We start from the raw sequence: 27,047 nt of genomic DNA, 5'->3' as shown, positions 1-27,047 counted from the left end.
CTTATATTTGGATTTTTGGTTGAAGGTCTTTCACTTCTTGTAATTGTAATGGCTTTTGAGAGGTGGGGCGAAATCAATGACTTTGCTTTTAAAATCTGAAGCTTAATGCATTCTTTTTACCAGTAACTTGTTTCAGTCATTAGACTGTGGTCATACTGGAGCATTACCTCGAAGGGTTTTAGAAGAGTGAATCGGCACTAGTGATTATATTTTCAAAGCTTGGTACTTATTTTGGCAGTGTCTTATGGTGAACTGCTAGGCTGTGGGACGTAAACAAACCAACATCAGCTGTTAAGCAGTGGTGGGAGACAAACACAAAGACACATGCATGCACATATATACAATGTATGGTGTGTTGTCTTTAACATGTGAAACAAAAAATTGTTTGATATTTTTACATGAAGCTTTGAGATTTATTTACATTTTGATTAGCAGATTAGTAATAAACAATGTCTGTACACTAGGCTTACATAACATTCACAAAATCTACTTGTGTTGTTCATTACAGCCATTGTCATGATCATTCACAGTACAAATTACAGTGATGCTCTCATCTAAACAACGTTCCCCCTCTAAAATTATAGCTTTCAAATACTTAAGAGTGGATTATATTGAAACTATATTAACTGTTGAAAAGTGAAATGAATGATCACTCATTTTCCTGAGTTTTCTCAATAAATTCTGGGAAAGTAGCTAGTCTTTCATTCCATGAGTTGAATATAGATGTGCTTAGGTACTTTTCTGTTAGGTATCTCTATAGAGCTAGCCAGACATTTATCATGCTCATGAACCACTTTGAACTGGTTCGCACCTATTCCAGGCCACTTTGGAGTGGCCTGTGCATTGAAAATGTTGAACATGTTTAAAGAAATAGGAAGAACCTGTAATTCTAGAAGCTTCTTTGACATCCTTATGATGATCTTTAACAATTTTTATTTTAACATTTTAAATGTTTTTTTTTTTGTTTTTTTCTCTCCCCCAGTTTTTATACACATTCCAGCAAGTATTTGATGAAGCTTCAACACAGAAGGAGGTGTTTGATGTGGTTGCTTTGCCTCTTGTTGAAGATCTTATTGCTGGACGTAATAGTAAGTTGTTAGGTTTAAACATTTGAATTTTATCTTTTAAAAATCATTGTAATCATGATTATGGGTGAGGAGAAAACAAGCATTAAATTATTGATATTGATAATGCTGACTGAAAAATTTTTGTAAAGAATTTGTTATTAGGATTGTTGTCATTATTGTATAAGGTAGAGAATTAGCTGAGTGATTAAAACTACTGACAAAATGCCTTGTAGTTTTTATTCTATGTTCTGAGCTCAAATCTTGCTGAGATCCACTTTACCCTCCATTCCTCTGGGGTTGATGAAATATCATACAAGTACTGGGGTAAATATAATCAATTGTTCTCCCCACAAATTCCTAACCATATGCTTCTAAAGAGACACACTCAGATAAAGTTCCTTACGTTAATTAGCTTATCTGTTTATGGTTCCGTCTATCAGAGGAGGCACAAGCATGCACGCATGATGGAATCTCTGCCTACCAAATTCACTCAAGGCTTTGGTTGACCCTGGGCTACAGTAGAAGACACTCTGCTTGAGGTGCTGTGCAGTGAGACTGAACCTGAAACCATGTGGTTGAGAAGCAAACTACTTATCCACACAGCCATACCTATTACAAAACCTACCAAGGCATGACTTTAGTTGACATGCTCTCAAGTCAATCTAATTTTTTTTTCCTCAACATTTTACTTACTTCCCTTGTACACGCACACACATACACATATTCTCACAGAATTGAAACTGTTTGATTTTTCTTTGTGTTGAATGTTCACCATCCCACTTCCATTAAATACACACACGCACACACATACAAATATTTACATAGCTCCCTTTTACGTACACATATACTCACACAAAGTTGACGTGCTCTCACTACTAGTTTGCCATCACCCCTTCGTTCCTTATTCATCTACCACCCCTTCCTTTCTCATTCATATGTTGTGACGGAGAAAAACACAAATGTATTATTATAGTAGATGATAATAAAAACACAAATGTATTATTATAGTAGATGATAATAAAAATAAATGCATTACATGAAAATCTAAGAGATTTGGTTTTTGATCTGTTTGTCAGCTCTACTATTCACCTATGGTGTAACTGGCTCTGGTAAAACGTACACAATGACTGGTAACCCAGTTGACCAAGGTATATTGCCGAGGTGTCTTGATGTCATTTTTAACACAATTGAAAATCATCAGGCAAAAAAATATGTAAGAAAATTTTGTATTTCATTCCTTTTTTGTTTTAATTGTTTTCGTTTTCAATTAATTTTATTTTAGTTTATTTTGCATAGGTATTGAGGTATTGAAGCTTAACCCTTTGGCATACAGATAACTCTGTCAAATGTAACGCTTATTTATTCGCATTGTAAAATACAATGCTTAGTTATTCATGTTGCTTTGACTTCGTCATGCAATATTTCATAGCTTCAAGATTTCAATGATGTGATTGTTTAGTTTTAATATGACATTATAGAGTAAAGATATGAGAGGCCTGATCTGGACAGTTTGAGCATAAAACAGGCAGAGTATTTTGGCCAGGTATGGCTGGTTTAAATGCTAAAGGGTTAAAGACATTACATTGGTAAATTAATGAATAAAAATTTTTTTTTTTTTCACATTCTACTTCTTTTTTAACTAGTTACAGAAGAATTTGTAAATATTCTAATGCTCTTATTTTATAATGTTTTAGATTTAAGATTTGTAAATTCATTTAGGTTTATTTTAGTCTGATTTGTCATATAACTTAGCATAGCTGATGCATTTTTTTTTTCCCAAACAATTTCTCAAAAATGTAACCCTGAGTCTTTTATGCAGATTTGGGCCTATATCACATGATTTAATGCACTAAAAACTGTTTTTCTTGTATATATTGCTGCTGAAATTGAGGTGCACCTTTTTATTGTGCCATCAAATACGGCACACTTTTAATAGGATTTCCTAATGTAAACCATCCCATTTATCTTAGTATGTCTCTTTTTTTTTTCTTGAAGGATTGATTCAGTTCAGTTACTTTTGGGAAGCTAGCATTTCTTTAGGTTGCTTGGTTTTAAGAAATCTCTTTTGATTTCCTGTGTGTGTATATATACATTTTCTTTAACCAACAGGTTTTTGAGCCAAATAATCAAAATGGTTTTAGAGTTCAAAGTGAAGCTGATGCTATGGCAAAACTCCAAGCTGACATCATGCCATGCCCTTCTGTTGTTCCAAAGACACCAAAAAAGTAAAAACAAATTGTTATTCTATTGGTTATTTTATATCAAATTTCTTTAAAATTTACTTTTTATGGTATACTAGATTATCTGCTGCTACACCATCTGTAAAAATATTTGTTAATCATCCACATTTCTTCGTAAATTGTTCCAGTAATGTTCAGATTGACTTTCTCTGAATATTAATAATAGTTTGAATACTGTTAAGCAATAACATTTATTTAAAATACTTTTTGTTTCATATTCTACAGAATAAGTATATTCATTGAGCAATATCTTGTAAGATAACTTCATGATAGACAACATTCCTTGTCAAAGTCCTTTCCCCATTGTCTTCTCTCTTCTTGGCTGTGCTGCTAAACTCTGTCTGGAATGCACTGGTTTTCAGAGTCTCTACCTTTGGCACAGTCAGTCAACAGTAGACTGTTATATAATGAAAGTTTTGTTGGTAGTTACTATGGTGACTCTACCTTTCACACATGCATGCGTGCACGCGACTGGGATCCATGCAGTTTCTGTCTACAAGTTTCACTCACACGACATTGGTCAGCCCAGGACTATAATAGAAGACGCCCAAGGTACTGCACACTGGGACTGAACCTGAAATCACCTGGTTGCAAAGTGTGTTTCTTAACTGCACAGCCATGCATGCACCTAAGTAGTATTCTTTTACTTGTTTCATTTGGCTGCGGCCAAACTGGAGCACTACCTAGAAGAATTTTAGTCAAATGAATCAACCCCTGTGCTTACTTTTATGCCTGATGCCTATTCAGCCTGTTTCTGTTGCCAAATCACTGTTACAGGGGATGTGAACCTGCCACTGTCTTTTCTTTTTTTTTTTTTTTTTTTTTTTTTTTTACAACTGTACCAGTATATCCTTGTTGATGTGTTCATGTGACCTTGTTTTCTTTTTTTAAATTTTCCTATTATAGAGACAGGTGTGAGTTCTTGAAAAATCCTCGTCTACAAGATAAAACCAGAGTGGAAGGTGTCAGCAATCAGTTCTTGTATGCTGTGTTTGTGTCATACGTTGAGGTTTATAATAATGCAGTGTATGATTTGTTGGAAGAGCTGACCTCTGATCCTATCATTGGATACAAGTAAGTAGTCTGTCTCAGTATTCTATAAAAGTGTTCAACACTTATAGTATGTATATTAGTAACTCCGAGTTCTGTGAAGCTATTGGATTTGTTGTGTATCTAAACATGAACCCTTAGTCTTGACTCTCTGCCATGCAGCGCTTCATTGGATTGTGGTAGTTTGGCCATGAAGCAAGTGGCTATTTCAGTTGACTGAAACAGTGAATACTCTATTGTATTGATATTTCTTTACTGCTGATGAGTATTATACTAGAGGTAAGTAATGCATCTTACCTAAAATGTAAAACCTAACACAAGAAGTGTTGTCTTTATTTTCATTTCAGGGCCCAGCAAACTAAAACAATTCGAGAAGATTGTAGTAAAATGATGTATATTCATGAGTGCAAAGAAGTTGAAGTGAAAAATCCTGATGAGGCTTTTAATGTCATCTACCAAGGTCAGTATATGAAGATTTTGCAAAAGAAGGAGAGAGAGAGAAAATGAATATTCACCACAAGAAATAGCCTACGTTAAAAAATGTTTATATTATTTCAAGTGGTGGGAGTGAAATCCAATTGCAGCTACTTCTAGCTTTAACCCTTTTGCATTTGAATTCCATCAAATGTAATGCTTATTTATTCAGATTATTTTGATTATAACCCTGCATTTTCTTGTTGTGTTGAAATTTCAGTGATGTGATTGTTTATTTTTAGAATGACATTGTATGGTTGGTGTGAGAGGTCAGATCTGGCCAGTTTGAACATAAAGCAGGTTGAATACTGGAAGCAGATATGGCTTGTTTAAATGCTAAAGGGTTAAAGAGTCTCCCTCTTTTTCACTATTTCAGCAATTTGTTATCTTTCAAATTCTAACTATTTCTTATAGTTACAATTTTTGTCTGTTTTGGTAGGAATAGTTGATCTGTTGGTGAAGAAATACTGTAATCTTGTAGTTCATATTTATATAAAATATAATATCTGGATATGTTTCTTGTGAGTTTTTGTTTTATAATTGTTTTACTATTTAGTTGTGAAGGAGGTTAGCTTTTGTTTGGGTTGTATATGTGATATTTTTTGCTGTTTGTTTACTTTGTGCTGATTTGATGGCTAGATTCAGTAGTGTTTAATAAGTAGTGATAAAAGAGGGGAAAAAATGTTTTTAAATGCTTGATTTAAAAATAAAATGCCTTACTAACACTAGATCAAAATTGACAGAGTTTTCTCAGACTGCTTTAAATGAATCTTCTTGTTGTAGTGAAAGTTGTATATGTGATGATTTTTTTTGTCTGTTTACTTTCTACTGTTTTGATGGTGTTTAAAAAGAAGTGTTGAAAGAAAAAATGTTTTTAAATGCTTGATTTAGAATAAAATACCTCAGAACATTTTAATGTCTTAACTTTTTTACTGACACTAGGTCAGAATCGACGGAGGGTTGCTCGAACTGCTTTAAACGAATCTTCTAGTCGCAGCCACAGTGTTTTCAATATTCGTATTGTACAAGGCCCAGTGGATCAGAGCGGAGAAGAAGTAATGCATGTAAGTTTTAATTCTCTAAAATATTCTGTTAAGTGACCAATTTTTAGAGTAAAGTTTATTTGCAATGTTCTCAAATAACTGACATGTTTACTCTCCAATCCACTGCACAACTTTGATTTGTAGTAACTCAATCAAACATTGTCATCTCTAAATTATGCCTCACAAATTTAAGTTTACTCTTTTTGTCTAGGTTGGCATTGATGGAGTGGTAAGCAAATTTATTAATACATAAACATTCTTAGTTCTCTGGCTGCTTGGGTCTCTTCTTTGCATGGCTCATTACCAGTCTTTTTTTTTTCCCTTCTTATAACCTTTCAAATTTTGTCATGCGGAAGTTGAATATTTTGCACACTGTTTCTCCTTTTTCTTTATTGCCCTGAAAATCCTGTGATGTTAAAGTATATTGTTAAGATATGTAGAACTATTTTCAGACTTTTGTTTTTAGCCTTCTATCTTTATCTTAATGCTAATGTACTAGTTAAAAAAAAAATTGTATCAAACTCTCACATCTGTAGATACTACATCTGTAGATAACTTTATAAGGAAAATATCATAAGCATGAAGCCTTTATAAGTGAGATGAAATATAAATTTGTGATATTCACATGAATACAAAGTTTTGGTAATGTAATGGCATGACTGATTTCTACACCATATTTTATCCAAGAAATCAATAACAGTAATACCGTATTTACTCATGTATAATGCAAGAAATTTAATTAAAACAAAAAATCAAGATTAAAATTGAATATAAATTTACACCAGTGTAATGAAAAAACAAAAAAAAATCCATAATGACAAACTTGTGGAGACAAAGACACTGAAAGCATTAGCTCTGAGACATCTAATCACTAATGTATATATATCATTGCTTGTTGCTATGAAACACTATATGAATAGCAAATACATTCAGTGGTAATTGTTAATTCTTTTAGTACACTGGTGCCATATGGTTATACTCACTAGTGTTTAAAAGTGACTATTTTAATTTAAAAGATTTAGAAAAAGCTGAAACCATGCCACTTTTGACATTTGTGCTTTATGTGTTTTAAAATCACAGTGATATTAGGTTGGGTTCTTAAATAACCTTGTCAGAGGTCACAGGTATATAAGAAGATAAAATATATAACCAATTTTTTATCTACAAAAAGTGGAAGTCGCATTATGTTTGAGATTGTATTGTACTCAAGTAAATACGGTATTTAACTTGCCTTTCCTTCTAATCCTTCCACTTCTGTTTTCCTATCACCCTTTATATTTTTGTGGCTGATCTAACTAGAAAACACCTTCCCTGCTACCTGCTGTTGTGGCATTTCATCAGTTTAAAAGAATAGTTAAAAATGAACAAGAAGAAATATAAATTAAATGTATTAATACTTGACTTGCAAATGTTGGGGGGGAAAAAAAAAAAGAAAGAAAACCCAACCTGTTAGTTGCTTTGGTTGATTTATTGGCTATTTTTGATTTATTAATAAAGCATTTTGCAGGGTTTTGTACTTTTCTTGATTTTAGTTATTTTTTGCATCAAAATGCTTGTTGCTTTCTTTTGATATATCAGTTAAGCCTGCTTTAAAAGACAGTAGCTTTTGTTTTAATTTCTTGAAGATATATTTGAAGTGAAGCTACAGTAGTTAAAAAAAAAATCCCGTTTATTGTAAAAACTATAAAACTCTCTATACCTGTTTGTTTCTTAAGGTTTTCTTTACAGATTATCTATAGAAATTATAACCAGCACTTATTTGTTGCAACATATTAATATCTGAATATGTCAAATGTAAACAATGTGATCAAAGATAAAAAAATTGGTAATTGGTGTATATACATGTTTTAGGAGTTCTTGCTCCTTCTTCAGTACTACATCCAACCCATTTATCATCCATGAACTTGTTGTTTAAATAGCTACTAAATATAGAAGTGTAACATTATTGGATATATTAATTTTACATACTAAATACGTTCCTGACAGCTGGTACATACATATTACTTGTAGGGACTCCGTATTTCATTATGCATATTGAAATATGGTGTCTCTACAATTAATTAATATCTCTGTGTGGATGTTATATTTATTTCTGCTGATAAGATCTTTGCTCAGAATCAGATCATTAAATATACATTTTGTTTTCCTGTTAGTCTAATGTATCACAATATTTGAATTTAAAAAAAAATTACATGTATGTTTAAGTTTTCATTTTGAGCATGACATATTGACTTGATGCATTATTTCTAGTGATCTAATTGGCTGAAACAAAATGTTTATCACAATTGATATTATATCTTAAAGTATTGAATTTACATCTCCCATTCCTAGAACTTCTATGGTATTTAAGAACTCCTTGAACATTTAAGAACTCATTTGAGTTGATATATATTTGGGTATAAATAAGACAGATGAAAAGAGTGACAAAACCATTTAGGATATTGTCTTTATGGAATATATTTAGACAGTGAGATTGGTGGAACCTATATCTATGTGCAAACTAAGCTGGGAAAACAACCCTGACCAGTTAGCTACATTGATTTTCTTGCTGGTATATTTGGAGAAAAATCACCTGTTTAAAATTAAAAAAAAAATTATGCTTAGGTAGTGAACCAGTAAGAGGTGTCTTGGTTTTTGTGTGTGAATATATGTATGCATGAATGTATGTATGCATGTAAATATATATATAGTATTTTATTGAAACTGAAAAGTGATCACAAACTGTTACTCAGAGTTTCTTGTGATTGATCCTCAGACAGTTGTGGGCACACTTGTGACTGATTCATTGTTTATGTGAAACTCTGAGGAACAGTCTGAAATCTTTTCAATTTCAATAAAATAAACTAATTAACATTTAATATTCAAGTACTATTTTTTCCACCTTGTTACACCTATGTGCTCATTTGTGTGTGCATGTATATATATAGATATATGTTGCAACATTGCTTTAAGGATTAAGTCTTAGAGCTTTACAGCTAGTTGACTAACTCGGGTTTTCAAACTTTTTAACTTGCGGACCCCTTTATATTTCAGGCTTTACCCTAACCCTAACCCTTATAAACGCTTATGAAATTTATACATAAATATTTGCTTAAAATAACATATTTTTACATTTATTTATTTAACAGTATTTAACAAAATAGGTTTATTGTCAATTAAAAGATTTCGATTAAAAGAACATATATAAAATCAAATTGCCCATAAAAAGTATTTGCTGTCCATGGACCCCCTGTCTTGTCCTTGCGGACCACAGTTTGAAAACCCTTGGACTAACTGACACTGTGTCAACATAACTATATGTAATTCTAAAGACTAGTACATACCTCATAGTTTACTCTAAAAGAAAAAGAAGGCCTTGTTGAACTGATCTTTCAGTAGTGAGCATTTTGATATAAGTAAACTGACCCATGATCATATGTATTTTATACTGCTTTAATAACCAAAGTGACCTTTTTTCTGTAATAGGAAGCAAATTCAATTTGTATAGGACAACTATCTTTAGTTGATTTGGCTGGTAGTGAACGTACTGTACGCACCAAAAATATGGGTGAACAACTCAGAGAAGCATGTAAGTTGTCTTATGTTTCATTTATTTAACTTTTAGCATTCAGATTATTCTGGCAAGCGTGATTCTTGTTTGTTCAAATTGGTTTGAATTAATCACGCATTATCTTGTAGCTTCAAGATTTCAATCATAATCATCATCATCATCATCATCATCGTTTAACGTCCGCTTTCCATGCTAGCATGGGTTGGACGATTTGACTGAGGACTGGTGAAACCGGATGGCAACACCAGGCTCCAATCTAAATTTGGCAGAGTTTCTACAGCTGGATGCCCTTCCTAACGCCAACCGGTGATATATTTTTAGAATGACATTGTATGATAGGTGTGAGAGGCTACATTTGGTTAGTTTGAACATGAAACATGTAGAATATTTGGGCCTGACATGGCCAGTTCAAATGTTAAAGGTGAATTTTGGATTTTTAACTTATAATACACTGGTTTATTCTTTTCTTTTACTTGTTTCAGTCATTTGACTGTGACCATGCTGGAGCCTTGAAGAGTTTTAGTTGAACAAATTGACTACAGGACTTATTTTTTAAGCCTAGTACTTATTCTATTGGTCTCTTTTGCTGAACCGCTAGGTTACAGGGGTGTAAATACACCAACCAACACCAGTTATCAAATGGTGATGGGGGGGACAAACAGACATAAATATACATACATATGTACGTACGTATGTATACATATGACAGGCTTTTTACAGTTTCAGTCAACTAAACCCACTCACAAGGTTTCAGTCGGCCTGAGGCTATATAGTAGAGGACAATTGCTCAAGGTACCACACAGTGGGATTGAACCTGGAACCATGTAGTTGAGAAGCAAGCTTCTCACCACACAGCTATCCCTAAAATTTATCCAGAGAACACTTATTTATTCCAGTACTACTCCTTTGTTTTTGGATATATTCTTTATCAACAGTGATTTTTGTGTCTAAAAGCAAAAAGGAATGATATTCCTTTTGTAGCCCTTGTTATCAAAAGGAATATAACTTACTTGCAATAAGTTAAAGATTAAAACCCAAAATCACTGTCCTATTATTAACTTGAATTGTTTTTCAGACAAATTAGGCCATATTTGGGAGTCCTTTTTTGGTAAAAGTGAATTGTCGAAATAAGAGACTCAAATATTTAACTCTTTTATTACTGTTGAAATGCAATGTATTTGTGTCAAAGAGTTTAGTCATGACCAAGTAGGTGTTTGGAATATAAATTAAGATGAAATTTTGATTGAAGAATTTAATTTAGATATCTAGAAAACACAAACTTTTTACCATAAAACTAGGGGTGATCTCAGACAGATGGCTTTAAAAGAATAGGGTTAGAAGTGGAAATTTGAAATAAAAAATAATTGGAGCTTCTCAGAGGCTGTGTATTAACAAACCAAAATACATAAAGTGAAAACTTCTGGTGCAGATGTCAACACTTTCATAACTGTTTTGACTGTACTAGCTTGAAAGATTTATACAAAAGTTGAAAATAAGACTAGTGAAATTTAGATGTCAGATTTTAGAATAGAAAATGTGACTGTATTCCTTCCTAATTGCTGGACTTCATCATGACTTGATCCTTAATTTCTTCCACTTTAGAAAAACAAAATACACTTATGTTTCTTAATATTTCTCCTTTGTTAAGCCAGCAAGCTGGCAGAATGATTAGCTCACAGGGTAAAATGCTTTGTGGCATTTCATCCATCATCGTGTTCTCGGTTCAAATTCCACCTAGGTTGACTTCACCTTTCATCCTTTCTCGGTTGATGAAATAAGTACCAGTTGAACACTGCAGTCAGTGTAATCAATTTGATTCCACCTCCCTGAAATTGTTGGCCTTGTGCCAAAATTTTAAATCAGTATTTCTCTTTTTCTTGTAAGTTCAGTATTTTGTTAATTTCATCTTAAACACTTATGGAAGTGGAGCTGATTCTTATACAAAGTAGTTCTGTCTGTGATAGTTTTTGTAGCAAATGTTATAATAAATGGGGTATCTGCTGCAGGTTTACCATTCTAGCAAGGTTAAAAATATTTATCACCACTCTGAGCGTCCAGACAGATCAACAACAACCTCTTCTAGCCAGGCTGTTGATGAATTTTAAGTCGTAACTTACAACAAGGAAATACAAGTATATTACCATGCAAGTCTAATAAATCCTCAACATAAATTTCAGAATTGAAACTATATTTGTTCTTGGAAAGTTTGCATACCTACGGGATGTAAGTGATATCATCATCATCATCATTCTTTAACATCTGTTTTCCATGCTGGCATGGGTTGGAAGGTTTAACCAGAGATGGCTGCTGGAGAGCTGCACCAAGTTCCAGTCTGATTTGGTTTGGTTTCTATGGCTGGATTCCCTTCCTTATGCCAACCACTTCACAGGAGTGTGCTGTGTGCTTTTAATGTGACACTGACATGAGTGCTTTTTACATGGCACTGGCATATGATATAATTTTTATCTTAACATAGTTCTTTTGATTGTGGGTCTGCCTGCCTTTGTGCATAGTTATACTTGTTAGAGTTTAACTCATGCACACTCATCTGTGCTCACATATTTTACTATGTGTCCGTCCATACATGATGTATAATTGTTGAAATAACCAATGTTAAATAATTGTTTTGATGATGTTTTCTTTGATTTTCAGCTAATATCAACAACACACTCATGACACTAAGAAATTGTATTGATATTCTCCGTGAAAATCAGAAATTTGGATCAAGTAGGGTATGTAGAATTATTTCTCTCTATTTTTCTTTTTTTTACTAGTTTTAGTCATTGGGTTATGACCATGCTGGGGCACCACCATCAAGGGCTGTAGTTGAACATGACACTTACTTTAGTCTGTTGGTATCTATTTTATTCCTGCCTTGCCATTCTCTCCAGCAAACCCATTCAGTGCATGCTGGAGATCACCTTCTGATGAGCCAAGTAGCACCATGTTATCTGCAAATATCAGCTAACTGATCCTACACCCACCAATTGTGATACCCTTTCCATAACAGCTGTGCATGTTTGTCCATTTCATAAAAGGTATGAAAAGGAGAGGTGACAATACACCTGAAATCTGACACCCATTTTTTAAAAAGGTTTTAACTTAGCTCCTTTTACTCAAACACAAACATCTGTAGGGATTTCACTAATCTCAAACTCTGCACCTCCTCCATACTATATCCTGAGGCATGTGGTCATGCACTTTTCGAGATTGACATGGTGTGTAGCTTGGAGGGAGGTTGGTCATGCTTAGGTTTCCAGTAGGAAACTTTAATCACAATTGTTTCTGTAGGACCCTATGAAGGATGTAGCTGAGGATTTTACTCCCATAGCTTTCTCAGGCAGAGGAAATGGATGATATTTATTTTATTAACAGCCTAATTAAAGTTGATGTGAAGGGACATAACTCGACTCATCGCTTCATACTTCTATAAACACACACACACACACACACACACACACACACACGCTGAAGCAAGTTGTTCACATAGGTTAGACATTTTCTTACCCTATTGACTGCTTACCCTTCAACTGACTGCTATAAGACCAGTTGACACACATTCTTCTGGATGCCTGATGCAATGACCAGCAGTTGTCATTCTTCTCTGCTGAATCTTCTCAGTCACTCTGTAGATCTTGATAAAGCTATTGGGTCATCCCATAAATAATGCAGTTTTTTCTATACTTCTTTTATTTTTCAAAATTAAGATAACCAAAGTTCTTTTTTCATCTAAGATATACTCTCTTTCATTTTCTACAATGCTCTTTCATCTATCTGGTAGACTTGTAAGGCCCCTCTTCCAAAACTCACTTGTTTTTGACGAAAAATACTCCTCCAGTACTGTTCTGACCTCGTCTACAGAATTCATATTTTTCTATCCAAATGATTTTGAAGACTGCAGAATAGATGATAATTAGATGGGGCGATGTCCGGCGAATATGGTGAGTGGGGCATTGTTTCCCATTCAAGCTGTTCCAGCCTTTGGAATGTCATCCTTGCTGTATGTAGTCGAGCATTATCCTGATAGAACACCTTTCATCTTGAAACCAAAGATGGTCGTTTTTCTTCTTGTGCTGACTTAAGCCACTCAAGCTGCTCACAGTAGATCTCCTTTATTATTGTTTGGTTTCAGTTTAAAAGTTCAAAATGGACTAAACCTTTCACGTCCTACTAAATAGATAACGACACCTTATGTGGGTGAAGACCTTCTTTAGCCTGGGGTGCCAATGTTTCTCCTTTCCCTACCCACTGTCTTTAGCGCTTGAAATTTTTATAGAGAACCCATTTCTCATCAGCAGTCACTATTCAGTCCAAAAAAGGTTCATTTGTGAGATGTGACAGCAAAGAAGAGCACATATTCACTCTCTCTGTGCAATTAGACTTGGAGAGTTTGTGAGGAACATATTGGCCCAATTTGCTGACTTTTCCGATGGCATGCAGGTGTCAATGAATGGTTGAATGACCAAATCCAAGCTTCTCTGCTAGTTTCACAGTTAAGATCGGATTTTGTTCCACTAGGGTTTGCAGGACATCCTCATTGAGCTCCGCAGATCTTCCAGGATGTGGCCTGTCTTCTAGGCTATAGTTTCTGGCTCAGAATTTCTGGAACCTCATTGACACTGGCTTATGCTTATTGTCCGATCCCCATATACTGCATTAATATTCCTTGCACTTTCCATTGCATCGTTGCCGTTATTGAGCTCATAAAGCAAAATATGCCCAATATGCTCCTTTGTCACTTCCATTATAGCTTTGAAAAGACAACTATTAAAATTGAACTGCACTTTTCAAAACTTGCTCTAATAATAAATGCAATGCAAAATTATTACCTGCTTTTATAGCAAGTTGATGCAGATAGTTCATCCTGTCCCCCTTCGACTTTTAGTTCATGGAATTGAAAAAAACGCATTATTTATGGGATGACCCAATACTTGTTGGTTAAATGAGCTCCCCACCTAACATTCAAAGCCATTCTTAACATTCTTGTGTAGCAGCTGTATTTTTTTCATAGCCCATATAGGCTATACAGGCAGCTAAAACAATTAGCAAAAGCATGGTACGTTACCAAACCATACTTTATCATTAATGATGGCTAGCTGTACTGGAAATATTATTTCTGTTCTTAAATAACTTGTTTACTTCATAGAAATACAGGATAATGAAATGGATCACATTTCAGTTATCTCTTATTCTCTTGCTATCTTCTTTATTACTCCTCCTTTTTTTTCTCTTTGTTTCACTGCTCCAGCTTTCTCTTCAGTTTCTTTCTTTTCTCTGTCTGCTTCTGTCATTCTAAATTCTGTTAAAATTCATTGTTCACAACATTTAACCTGCTTTCTTTCTTTCTTTCTTTCTTTTTTTTTTTTACTTTATTTTTAAACAGATTGTACCATATCGTGATTCCAAACTAACTCACCTCTTCAAGAGCTACTTAGAAGGTGACGGCAAGATCAGAATGGTTGTTTGTGTTAATCCTGCTGCCAATGAAGTTGGAGAAACTTTGGTTTGTTTCTTAGAGCTGATTTTAAAATATCATGATAAATACTTCATTATTTGATGAAATGCCAAGTGGCACAGTAGATAAATGGTTAAGACACCAGAAGCAAAGTTGCCATACTGTGATGTGTTTTGACCTACATGTGCCTGGCTAGTTAGAGACAAACGTTAGACACAGACAAAAAAGAGTCTGTCAAGTAATTCAATAACTCTTTCAAGAAAACAAAAGAGTTGATGAAAGCCAAGAGCCTGAAATGTATATTTCCTACTCCTCGTGGCAATAAGATTATTTTTTGTTGCCAGTACAAACTCTGAGTAGTTTACTTTGATTTCAGTTTTTGTCATGCTCGATGTAATATATCGTAGTTATATCATACTATGTTTCATGATCACCAGGACATCATATTATATTATGTTATAGTATATTATAAAATAATGAAAGGGCTTATTTGGATACTTTATGTCTGGCCCTTTAAACATTAAATCAACATGTTTCTTGACATCTGTGTCTATAAAATCCCTTTGTCCAATGATGTTTTTGAAAGCAGCTTATTGTTTAGAAAAAACACAAAAAAAGTTTACTTTGCTGGCTAATTTTGTTTCTTACTTACTTTCACATGTATTTCATAAGTTATGCAAATTCATCTTCATTGGTTAACCCTTTAGCATTTAAACTGGCCATACCTGGCCAAAGTATTCTACCTGTTTTATGCTCAAACTGGCCAGATCATACCTCTCATATCTACTCTAGCCTGAAATGTATATTTCCTACTCCTCGTGGCAATAAGATTATTTTTTGTTGCCAGTACAAACTCTGAGTAGTTTACTTTGATTTCAGTTTTTGTCATGCTCGATGTAATATATCGTAGTTATATCATACTATGTTTCATGATCACCAGGACATCATATTATATTATGTTATAGTATATTATAAAATAATGAAAGGGCTTATTTGGATACTTTATGTCTGGCCCTTTAAACATTAAATCAACATGTTTCTTGACATCTGTGTCTATAAAATCCCTTTGTCCAATGATGTTTTTGAAAGCAGCTTATTGTTTAGAAAAAACACAAAAAAAGTTTACTTTGCTGGCTAATTTTGTTTCTTACTTACTTTCACATGTATTTCATAAGTTATGCAAATTCATCTTCATTGGTTAACCCTTTAGCATTTAAACTGGCCATACCTGGCCAAAGTATTCTACCTGTTTTATGCTCAAACTGGCCAGATCATACCTCTCATATCTACTCTACAATGTCATTTTAAACCTAAACAATCATATCAAAGTCTTAAATCTACAAGGTAATGTATGATTAATTCAAAATAATATGACTATATAAGCAATGCATTTGACAGAATAATTTGAATACTAAAGGGTTAACATCCATTCTTTTGAAGCTGGCATGGGTTAGGACAGTTCGACATGAGCCAACAAGCCAGAAGACTATCTCAAGCTCCAATGTTTTGTTTGACATGGTTACTATGGCTGGATGCCCCTTGTAGCATCAACCACTTCACTGAATGTATTGGGTGCTTTTTACACTCCAGCATTGCTAGTGCGGTCACCATGGGACTTGCAAGACAAGACCCACTTCAAATGAGGGAGTGTAGCATTGAGGAAGGTGGTTTTTGTGCCAGGTGATGAGATATTAATTTATGATGGTGGGACAGGAGCAGGTGTCTTGCCGTAGAGGAGATGCATGTCTGTCCTAGTTGGAAAAAAAAAGGAAGATGGTGGTGGTGAAGAGCTGTCAGGGTGTATTTTTAAGTTAGAAGAGTGAAAAGGGTGAATGGGTAGGTAAGTTTGGGAGAGTGACAGGGGGATAAAGATGGGGATGAATGTGAATGGTGAACATGGGTGATGTGGTCAGTAGTGAATATCATGTAGGAGGGGGGGGGGAATAGGAGTGGGTCAGATGATGTGAAGTATGGTGGAGGGATGGGATGCAAGAGGGAGATGCACAGTGTTAAATATTTTCTTATCCATTGAATCAACATTTTAATTGTTGTGGGACTCTAAGACATCTTGATGCTAGTTTATCACATATTTATTTTAATTTTCCCCCCTCTCTTTGTCCCCTTGCAGCATGTTATGAAATTTGCTGAAATCACACAAGAAGTAACTATTCAAAGAATAGAAGGTCGTTTTCAGGAAGTACCAGAAACTCCCAATGGTAAACTCTATCCAAATCTTGAGGAGTTTCGAAGTGATACTGGTTCAGGTAAATATGAATTGGTGCTTCATTCATCATCATTCTTTAACATCCGTTTTCCATGCTGGTATGGGTGAGATGGTTTGACCAGAGCTGGGAAGGAGGAGAGCTGCATCAGGTTCCTATCTGATTTGACTTGGTTTCTACAGCTGAATGTCCTTCCTGATACCAATTGCTCTACAGTCTGCGGTGGGTGTTTTTATTCTGTTATTCATTTCAGTCATTGGACTGCAGCCATATATTGGCACTGTCTTAAAGTGATTAGTCAATCAAATTAACTCCTTATTTTAAATCTGGTGATTTTTATGTATTATTCCCCTTTTTTGGCTGAACCACTAAGTAATGGAGATGTTAACAAACCAACAAAAAAAAAAAAAAAAAAAAGCAGGTATTCAGTGAAATGTAGTGTTAGTGTGGTTCTCCAAATAATAAAATCATCCCCAAGTTACTGAATGTGCTGACTTAGAATTTCTGCTAAAGGACATTACATGTTGGTGAACTTGTATCATTTGTCAGCTTATAGTGATGTTACTTTCTGACCTTGCACACTTTGCCCACTTGTATTACATACCCTTACGTGAAACTGCATCTCTTGGCTACTTTCTCAGTACATTTACCCTTTTGAATCCCACTAGATGTTGCACAACCAACAGATCATGTTCGACTCTTGATCCTTCTCACTGCCATGTAACATCACACTCCTTACATTTTATACAGCTCTATGCTTTCTGCTCAGAGTAAAATCTTTGTTTGCTTGCCAATAGAGATAACAACCTTTCTGAACATTTCCCACTCACTTCTTAGTCTAGTGAGTATTCTTTCATCACAATCATCAAAATAGATACTACTTTCTTTATGTCTGAAACATCCATAGATTTCATTCACTGGTGTTCTTAATGGCAACCACTCATCATTTGTAGTACTTTTAAAATCTTGGTTGTTCTATCTGTTTACACTAAATACTCAGTAATAAATTCCTTTCCTATAAGTAAGCCAGTCAGTCTATAAAGCTAAATCTCAAGTGACATTTATTTACTACTACATATCTGGTTGTATGTTTGTTAAAAGTTATTAACCCTTTAGTATTCAAACGGGCCATATCAGGCCCAAAATATTTTGCTTGTTCCATGCTCAAACTGGCCAAATTTGGCCTCTCACACCTACCATGCAATGTCATTCTAAAAATATATAATTACTTCATTGAAACCTCAAAGCTACGAGATAATGCATGATTAATTAAAAATAAGGTGAATAAATAAGCATTATATTTGACAGTAAACTGAATGCTAAACAGTTAAATGCTATTTAGCAATTTGTCAGATGCTGTCAAATCGTCCAACCAATGCCAGTATGGGAAGCTGATGTTAAATGATAATAATGATGACTATTAAGACTTCAGAGAAATTGTAATGAAGGTAAAAAAATAGTCGGTCATGAATCTTGCTTCATCATTATTATTCAAGGAGGATATTAAATTATGATGGAGTACAGCAATAAATTCCGGGTAGAGGTAGGGGTCCACCAAGGTTCCGTCCTCAGCCCCCTATTATTTACCATAGTCCTCCAGGCAATCACAGAGGAGTTCAAGACAGGTTGCCCCTGGGAGCTCCTCTATGCTGATGACCTTGCCCTAATTGCGGAGTCACTATCAGAACTAGAGGAGAAGTTTCAGGTGTGGAAGCAAGGTCTAGAACTGAAGGGCCTTAGAGTCAACCTAGCTAAAACCAAAATCCTAATAAGTAGGAAGGTAGATAAAACACAAACCCCTTCAGGTAGATGGCCCTGCTCAGTATGTAGAAAAGGAGTAGGTAGTAACTCTATAAGATGTACCCGGTGCAAGCTATGGACACATAAGAGGTGCAGCAACATCAAAGGCAGGTTAACTAGCAAGTTAGTTTTTGTTTGTGGCAGATGTTCAGGTGCAATAAAGACTGCAAACAAACAGGAAACAACTTCTATCTCATTCCAGGGTGAAAAACTAGAGGTAGTCGATAGCTTCCGCTATCTGGGCGACCAAGTTAGTAGTGGGGGTGGGTGCGCTGAAAGTGTAGCTGCTAGAATAAGAATAGCCTGGGCAAAGTTTAGAGAGCTCTTACCCTTGCTGGCGACAAAGGGACTCTCACTCAGAGTAAAAGGCAGACTGTATGACGCATGCGTACGAACAACCATGCTACATGGCAGTGAAACATGGGCTGTAACTGCTGAGGACATACGTAAGCTCGCAAGGAATGAAGCCAGTATGCTCCGTTGGATGTGTAATGTCAATGTGAATACCCGTCAGAGTGTAAGTATCTTGAGAGAAAAGCTGAACATTAGAAGCATCAGTTGTGGCGTGCAAGAGAGACGATTGCGCTGGTATGGACATGTGGTGAGAATGGAGGAGGATAGCTGCGTGAAAAAGTGCCACACCCTAACAGTTGAGGGAACCCGTGGAAGAGGTAGGCCCAGGAAGACCTGGGCTGAGGTGGTGAGGCAAGACCTTCGTACATTGGGCCTCACCGAGGCGATGACTACGGACCGAGACCTTTGGAAATGGGCTGTGCGTGAGAAGACCCGGCAAGCCAAGTAAGATCGTTGCCAGTGCCCCTGGACTGGTTCTTGTGCGGGTGGCACATGAGATGCACCATTTTGAGCGTGGCCGTTGCCAGTACCGCCTGACTGGCTCCCGTAGGATTTTCGAGCGAGATCGTTGCCAGTGCCCCTGGACTGGCTTGTGCGGGTGGCACATAAAAGACACCATTTCGAGCGTGGCCGTTTTCGTGCGGGTGACACGTAAAAGCACCCACTACACTCTCTGAGTGGTTGGCGTTAGGAAGGGCATCCAGCTGTAGAAACTCTGCCAAATCAGACTGGAGCCTGGTGTTGCCATCCGGTTTCACCAGTCCTCAGTCAAATCGTCCAACCCATGCTAGCATGGAAAGCGGACGTTAAACGATGATGATGATGATGATGATGCAACAAGGTTCATGGCTGACTTTTTTTTTTCCCTCTCTATTACAACTTCTCTAAAGTCAGAGGCTGGTTTCAATCATCGTCGTCCTCATTGTCAACATCACTTTCATCAACATCGTCATCATCATCAACATTGTTTTCACCATCACCACCAGCATCATCATTATTATTTAATGCCCATTTTCTGAGCTTTCATTGGTTGGACAGTTTGACAGGATCTGACAAACCACAGGACTGTGACTGGCTATTAATTAATGTCTTATTTAATAACTTTTGGCAAATTGATGTATATAAGTTTACAACCAGATATAAACTACATTAAATAGGAAAAGATTTTTCTATTACTATGGTTATTGATTATATTCTATTTTTGCAGTTACTCTGGCTATTGAGCATACCTGTTTTCTTAGCAACAATAAATGATGTAAGATTTATTTGTATTTAGTAGGTCTGATATAAGCTTACTGGAATTTTTCCTCATGGGAGAAATTTGATGGGAACTGTTGTATCTTTTCATTGTAGAACATTCAAAAGAAAAATAAAACCTAAATAAGCTTTTTTTTTGCTTTCTTTTAAATTTCAGATGGTACGACTAGTAGCCATTCTACCACAGTTCCTGTGCCACTGTATGACCTGGGACCACAATTTCCAAACATGGAGGTAATTGTTTGTCTTCAAAATGTTTCTTAAACATTTTGTGCTCTAAATTTACTTTGGTGTGCCACAGGCTGTGGCACCAACATAGAATCTCTGAGAGAATATATTGGTGTAGTTTTTATGGTTTCTCATTCAGACGTATATTCTTTTACTTGTTTTATCTATTTGATTGCAGCCATGAAGGGTTTTAGTCGGCCGAATCAACCTCAGGACTTATTCTCTAAGCCTGCTTATTCTATTGGTCTCTTTTGCTGAACTGCTAAGTTACGGGGGACATAAACACACCAACACTAGTTGTCAAGCAGTGATGGACACACACTCACACACACACACATACATGATGGGCTTCTTTCTATCTATTAAATCCATTCACAAGGCTTTGTCCGGCCCAAGTTGCCACACAGTGGGACTGAACCAGGAACCATGTGTTTAGGAAGCCAGCTTCTTACCACACAGTCACGTAAATAATAGTGACATTCATGTCTTTTCTTCAAAGTATTAGTGTCACATGTGAAGGAAAATTAGTTTCAGCATAATTGTAGGGAAGCTCTATGGCTACACAACTATGTTGTTTGTGTTTGATCCCATTTTGTGGAACCTTGGGCAGTTACCTTCTGATGTGTCACTTGCAACTTTTTTATGAGTCATATCAACAAGTGTCGTCTATAGCTTTGGGCCAACCAAAGCCTTCTGAGTGGATTTGGTAAATGGAGACTGGAAAAAACCCATTGTGTGTGCATATTTATATGCACACACATGAGTGGTTGGCGTTAGGTAGGGCATCCAGCTGTAGAAACTCTGCCAAATCAGATTGGAGCCTGGTGTAGCCATCTGGTTTCACCAGTCTTCAGTCAAATCGTCCAACCCATGCTAGCACTGTCACTGTGACATATTGTTGTTTTCTTTATCTTTCTCCCCATAAATACATTTGATCTATTGCTGGTATTTAAGCAAAAAATTTGGACTGTCCATATTTTAAACTGTGATTTTTAAAAAAGAAATATTTGTAGAATGCATATTTGCAAAATTTTCTGAACAATTCCAAAAAATAAGAATTGTTATGAGGGGTTAAAGCATAATTTTGCCAAAAATAACTGTTGAGGTTAATTCATTCAACTAAAACCGTTCAAGGTGGCGTCCCAGCATGATTGCAATCCAGTGACTGAAATGAGTAAAAGATAAATCATTTAAAAATTGCTTGTGAGAACATGGAGCAGACCGATGTAGAATTCAGTCTGACCTCGCACCAGCAGGAAGAGTGAAATATTCCACCATTCCACAGATGTACGAATCGGTGAAGAAATCTTGGGAAACTGTAAGAACTGAAATTTTGGTGAAGGCTTTTAAAAAAATGTGAAATTTGTAATACACTAGATGTTGCTGAAGACATTGGAACCTTTGAAGACAATGACACCAACATTAGTGATGATAAGATTTAGGGCTTTGATAATGACACTGTTGAATTTTCAGTTTTGCAGATGGTTCAAGTTTTGGCTTCAGAACACTTATGGTTTTCCAAACTTATTACTGTGCTTTTTTTTATGATCAAACATTCTGGTATCTTAGTCTCTTTACAGAATGCTTTCTACTATTGCTAAGCTGGTTTTATTTTATTTTTACTCTCCCACTTCCCTCTCACTCTGTCTCTCTCATCTTTGTTTCTGTTTTTGGTTAATTCAGCTAGTCCATCCATCTGATGATTCAACTTTGAAAGAATTACACAGATTTTTGGGGATTCGACTTGAAAAAAGACAAAGATGTATTGAAGTTGCTCAACAAAAATGTATGTACTTTCTGTTTGATCAAACTGCTATGGATGTCTACTATTGTATATGCATGTTTTTACACAATATTGTAATGATAAAATTGTTGCATGGTGCTACTAGTGTTGTAGTTTCTACAACATTAGTGTCGTGGCTAAAAAAAATGGATAAAAAGCAATTTAGTAAAAAAAAAAAAAAAAAAAAAATTCCGAGTGGGGTGTATTAACATCATGTAATCCATTCTTATTTCTCCAACAGCTTTATTATATAACTATGTTGACTTATACTTTAAATTCCATTAGATAACTATGTTGATTGATACTTTAAATCCCAGTTTATTTACGTGTATTTATTACATGTTAAATTAATGGTAGGAAAACCACAATCCTTGATGCATCTTAAGTACAGCAAATTGCCACAACTCCCAGTCCTTATTTCCTCAGTGAGGCCCAGCATGAAGTAAAATTAAAATTCAGTAGAAGTTATAATCTTGTTTAAATATGTCAAAATAATTTCTATAGGAAATTGAGTATATTTAGTGGTTGATGGTGAGTAGTGCTAAGATTGGTCTGGCTGTGTAGACTTCCAAATTATTCTTAATTTGTCCAGTGCACTCCATGCTTTTGCTATGTAGATTGATACATCTTCCTTTGGTGGATGAGATACCACTTCTGAGATAAGCGAAATGTTTGATGTTCTTCTGAGGTGTACTGCTAAACAAGTTGATTTGGCTGTTCTGGTTAAAGCATGGAATCAACATGCAAGGAAAAGCATTTTATGGAGATATCCCCAACATATTAATCATTCAAGAGCTGAAGACAAGATATGCTAATCATTGTTATCAAAGTAAAGATGAATTAGTGAGTGAGCTGCTTTTGTAGATCCCAAGCCATGAGAATTCTTGTCAGATGACACAATGACATACATTGATCAACTCTCTTGTGATGTTGAGTTCTAGTAAAAGACCTAAAAAATGTCATAGAAGATGGGAACATTTGTAGAGAAGAGTTTTGGTTAAGGCAACCCAACTGAAATGATATAGTTCTAAGATTATAGAAGCCTTAGGCTAGGACATTCACTTTTGAACCTCAGAAGTCTGAAAAATAAATTCATCTAGGAACTCAAAATAATGATGTTAATAATGATTTTCTTTCTTTGTTTTTCAAATTCCTGTAAATTTACCAGGATGTTAAATTTAATGGTATAATAATTCTGATTTTTTTTTCTTCAGTTTTAATTTTGATTTGCATTGTCATATTGGGTGATATTTAGCATGACAAGGCAAGCTTAAAAATGAAATAAATGTTTTTATAATGAAAATTGCTTATTAAAATCATGTTATGTCTGTTTTCCATGCTGGCATGGATTGGACTGTTTGACAGGAGCTGGCGAGCTGAAAAGCTACCTGAGCTCCATGCCTGTTTTGGCATGGTTTCTGTGACAGGATGCCTTTCCTGACACCAACCACTTTACAGCATGTACAGAGTGCTTTTATGCAGCAACAGCATGGGCACTTTCACATGACGCCAGCAGGTACCTTTTATGTGGCACCAGCACTCACAAACCTGCAAGATTAGAATCGCTCTGCTGAAGAGGGTGTAGGAGACATACCTGTAGCAAAGACAACAACGATTTTACTTAGCTTGACTTGTCTTTTCTAGCACAGCAAATCGCTAGAAGTCTCGGTCACTTGTCATCCCCTCTGTGAGGTCCAACGTCTTAAGATTTTGTCTCATCATTTTGTCCCACATCTTCCTGTGTCTACCCCTTCCACATCTTTCTCCACAATTAGAGATCAGTACTTCTTGATGCGGCTGTCCTTATCCATACACATTACATGACCATACCAGTGCAATCTTCTCTCGTGCATATTACATCTGATGCCTGTATACCCAGTTTTTCTCTCAAATCACTTACACTCCGATGTATATATACACTGACATTACCATCCATTTTTTTTTTTTCTAATAGGTGATGATTTCCGTTCACTTTTGCTAAAAGTGGAGAAAGAGAATTCCTACCTCCCAGTTCTTGAAAAAGAAGTTTTTAATCTTCGCAGAGAAAACTCAAATTTGAAACAAGACAATCTAAATATAAACAAAGAACTGAAAGAGCTTCAGCAAGAATTAAGAGCCTTAAGTTCAAAATTAAGAAGCTCTGAACGACAAGTAAGTGAAGATTTATTGTCTTTTACAAAACAGGGAGAGGCCAAGCAGTGTAGGATAATGAACATTACCAATCTCATTGCAGTGTAGGACAATGAACATTACCAATCTCAATTTCATATATTTAAAATTTATTGAATTTCAAAATACTATATGTGCTTCTTGCATGATATCTGTTCAGGCCTACTTTCTGCACTTAATCACAATTTAAGTCTTGAGTAATGCTAGGGAAGGAGCTAATGCTATTAGTTAATTTGATTGTCATCAGAACAATTAAATTCAGTTTTTATCATTCTTCAATTTCTTGCGAACCAAATGTATGTTCATGTATTATATTCTTTTACCTGTTTCAGTCATTGGACTGTAGTCATGCTGGGGCACCACCTTGAAGGGTTTAGTCGAACAAATTGATACCAGTACTTGTTATTTAAAGCCTGATACTTATTCTATCAGTCTCTTTTACCAGACTGCTAAGTTACAGGGACTTAAACCAACATCAGTTATCAACCAATGGACACACATGACAGGCTGCTTTCAGTTTCCATCTACCAAATCCATTTATAAAGCTTTAGTTGGCTTAAAGCTATAAAAGAAAACACTTGCTCAAGGTGCCACACAATGGGACCGAACCTGAAACTGTGATTGAGAAGCAAATGTCTTAGTACAGAGCTATGCTTATGCCAGTTAACTTTTTTGAGGAATAACCTGTCCATGGCATAAATATCATTACAGAGATTTCTTTAGCATTAACTCTAGATTCCAGCACTCTTTACCATTTGAAATGCTCACTCCACTCCCCTCCACTATTTTATTGCTACATTATTGTATTCTCTGTAGTCACTGTCTCCAGATATCATTTCAACTGAGAAAGTACACTGCACTCACTCAATTTCCTTCTAATTTTGTTCTGTACATTTAAAATTTTTTTCCTGCCACTATGCTTCTTATGAACTCTGACACATTGTATTTTTAAATGGATTTTCCAACTCCTTGCTGATATTAGTTTTTGCTGTCGATCTGCAGTTTTTTCTTTTAATTTTCACTTCAGCTTCTTATAGCACTTGTTCCATCCAGTTCTGATTTGTTTAATTAGGATTGAATATGTGTACATTCTATTACTATTTCTCTTATGCAACATATTCAACCAACTAAAGATTAAGTTCCAGTGTTTCATCTCACTCATTTTTTAAAGTCTGGTACTTATTCTGTTGATGTCTTCTGTCAAACCACTAAATTACAGGGTTGTAAAGAAACCAACATCATTAGTCTAGCAGTTTTGGGGAAAAGCACTCGTGCACACACACGTATACATGCGTGTGTGTGCGCACATACATGAGGAACTTCCACACAGTTTCTGCCTACCAAGCTCACTAACCAGGTTATGGTCAACCTATAAAGTCAACCTATTCAGTGATTCATTCTAACAATGGCTTTGCTCATATATGAGAAAGCAGCTACTATATATATAGAAAACTCCGAATGACCTGTCCTTGTTTTCTTTTTATCTTTTATCTGGATGTTTTGTTGTCCCTTTCTTGTATCATCTAACTGTCTGGATGTTTTGCGTTCTTGTCCCATTTTGTATTATATATATATATATATATATATATATATATATGTATATATATTAAATTCAAATTACGATAAACGTAAACAAACAAACGAAGTTTGCTTTTAGAAGCGTTGAGATGTCTTAGAAAGTTAAAGAAGTGATTTTTAAATTCTCAATTGCAGGATAATGCTAATAATATAGCCTGAACAAGATAAACTACCCCTATTTTGCAGAAAAAAGTGCAGGTGGTTATATATATATATATATATATATATAGTCTGTGTATGTGTGATAGGCTTCATTCAGTTTCCATCTACCAAATCCATTCAGTAAGGCTTTGGTTGACCTGGTGCCATAATAAAAGACACTTGTCCAAGGTGCCATGCAGAGGGATTGAATGTGGAGCCATTAGGTGGGAGGCAAACTTCTTACCACACAGCCATGCTTGAATTATTTCTTATTTAACAAAATTGGTGAAATACACATATAATATGGTGCTACTTTTATTTCATTTTGCTTCCAAAGTTTTGTGCAGACATTTTCAACATTTAATAACTTCATACCGTTTCAGCTACAAGAAAAGAATTCATTGATAAGAGAAGCCAGAGATGAAAAATCTCAGCTAAGGAGTGATTATGAAATAAGAATACAGCAAAATGAACAAAAATTTCGACAACAGGTACTGAATTATATATTACTCTGTAACTCTATTGTAACTGAATTCCTCACAAGTAGACTGTTCTGATATATTGTGTCAGTGTTGATCAATTGAAATCTCATGTTGTCTTTCATTTTGTGAGATTTTAAATATATATGCTTTTGTA

General features: G+C 35.3%; 1 protein-coding gene across 3 annotated transcripts in view; it reads left to right on the top strand.

The window, feature by feature from the left end:
* LOC106875469 (kinesin-like protein KIF23) overlaps positions 1 to 27,047 on the top strand; it is a 60,755-nt gene that overhangs the window by 17,344 nt on the left and 16,364 nt on the right. For 2 of the 3 annotated variants that reach the window (XM_014923627.3, XM_014923625.3), the window contains exons 5-19: positions 983 to 1,088; positions 2,144 to 2,280; positions 3,177 to 3,292; positions 4,214 to 4,381; positions 4,705 to 4,817; positions 5,774 to 5,895; positions 6,086 to 6,103; positions 9,340 to 9,442; positions 12,077 to 12,156; positions 14,808 to 14,927; positions 17,008 to 17,143; positions 20,670 to 20,746; positions 22,424 to 22,526; positions 24,478 to 24,674; positions 26,795 to 26,902. In XM_014923627.3, coding sequence (XP_014779113.1) covers positions 983 to 1,088; positions 2,144 to 2,280; positions 3,177 to 3,292; positions 4,214 to 4,381; positions 4,705 to 4,817; positions 5,774 to 5,895; positions 6,086 to 6,103; positions 9,340 to 9,442; positions 12,077 to 12,156; positions 14,808 to 14,927; positions 17,008 to 17,143; positions 20,670 to 20,746; positions 22,424 to 22,526; positions 24,478 to 24,674; positions 26,795 to 26,902 — 1,704 coding nt within the window. The remainder of the gene's footprint in view (positions 1 to 982; positions 1,089 to 2,143; positions 2,281 to 3,176; positions 3,293 to 4,213; positions 4,382 to 4,704; positions 4,818 to 5,773; positions 5,896 to 6,085; positions 6,104 to 9,339; positions 9,443 to 12,076; positions 12,157 to 14,807; positions 14,928 to 17,007; positions 17,144 to 20,669; positions 20,747 to 22,423; positions 22,527 to 24,477; positions 24,675 to 26,794; positions 26,903 to 27,047) is intronic. The other variant, XM_014923626.3, reaches the window with a different exon arrangement.

Source organism: Octopus bimaculoides, chromosome 18 (genome assembly GCF_046866305.1).
Source record: "Octopus bimaculoides isolate indiv1 chromosome 18, ASM4686630v1, whole genome shotgun sequence".
NCBI classification, from domain to species: domain Eukaryota; kingdom Metazoa; phylum Mollusca; class Cephalopoda; order Octopoda; family Octopodidae; genus Octopus; species Octopus bimaculoides.
Note: the sequence above shows the minus strand (reverse complement) of the source record. Positions and strands in the feature narration are given on the sequence as shown.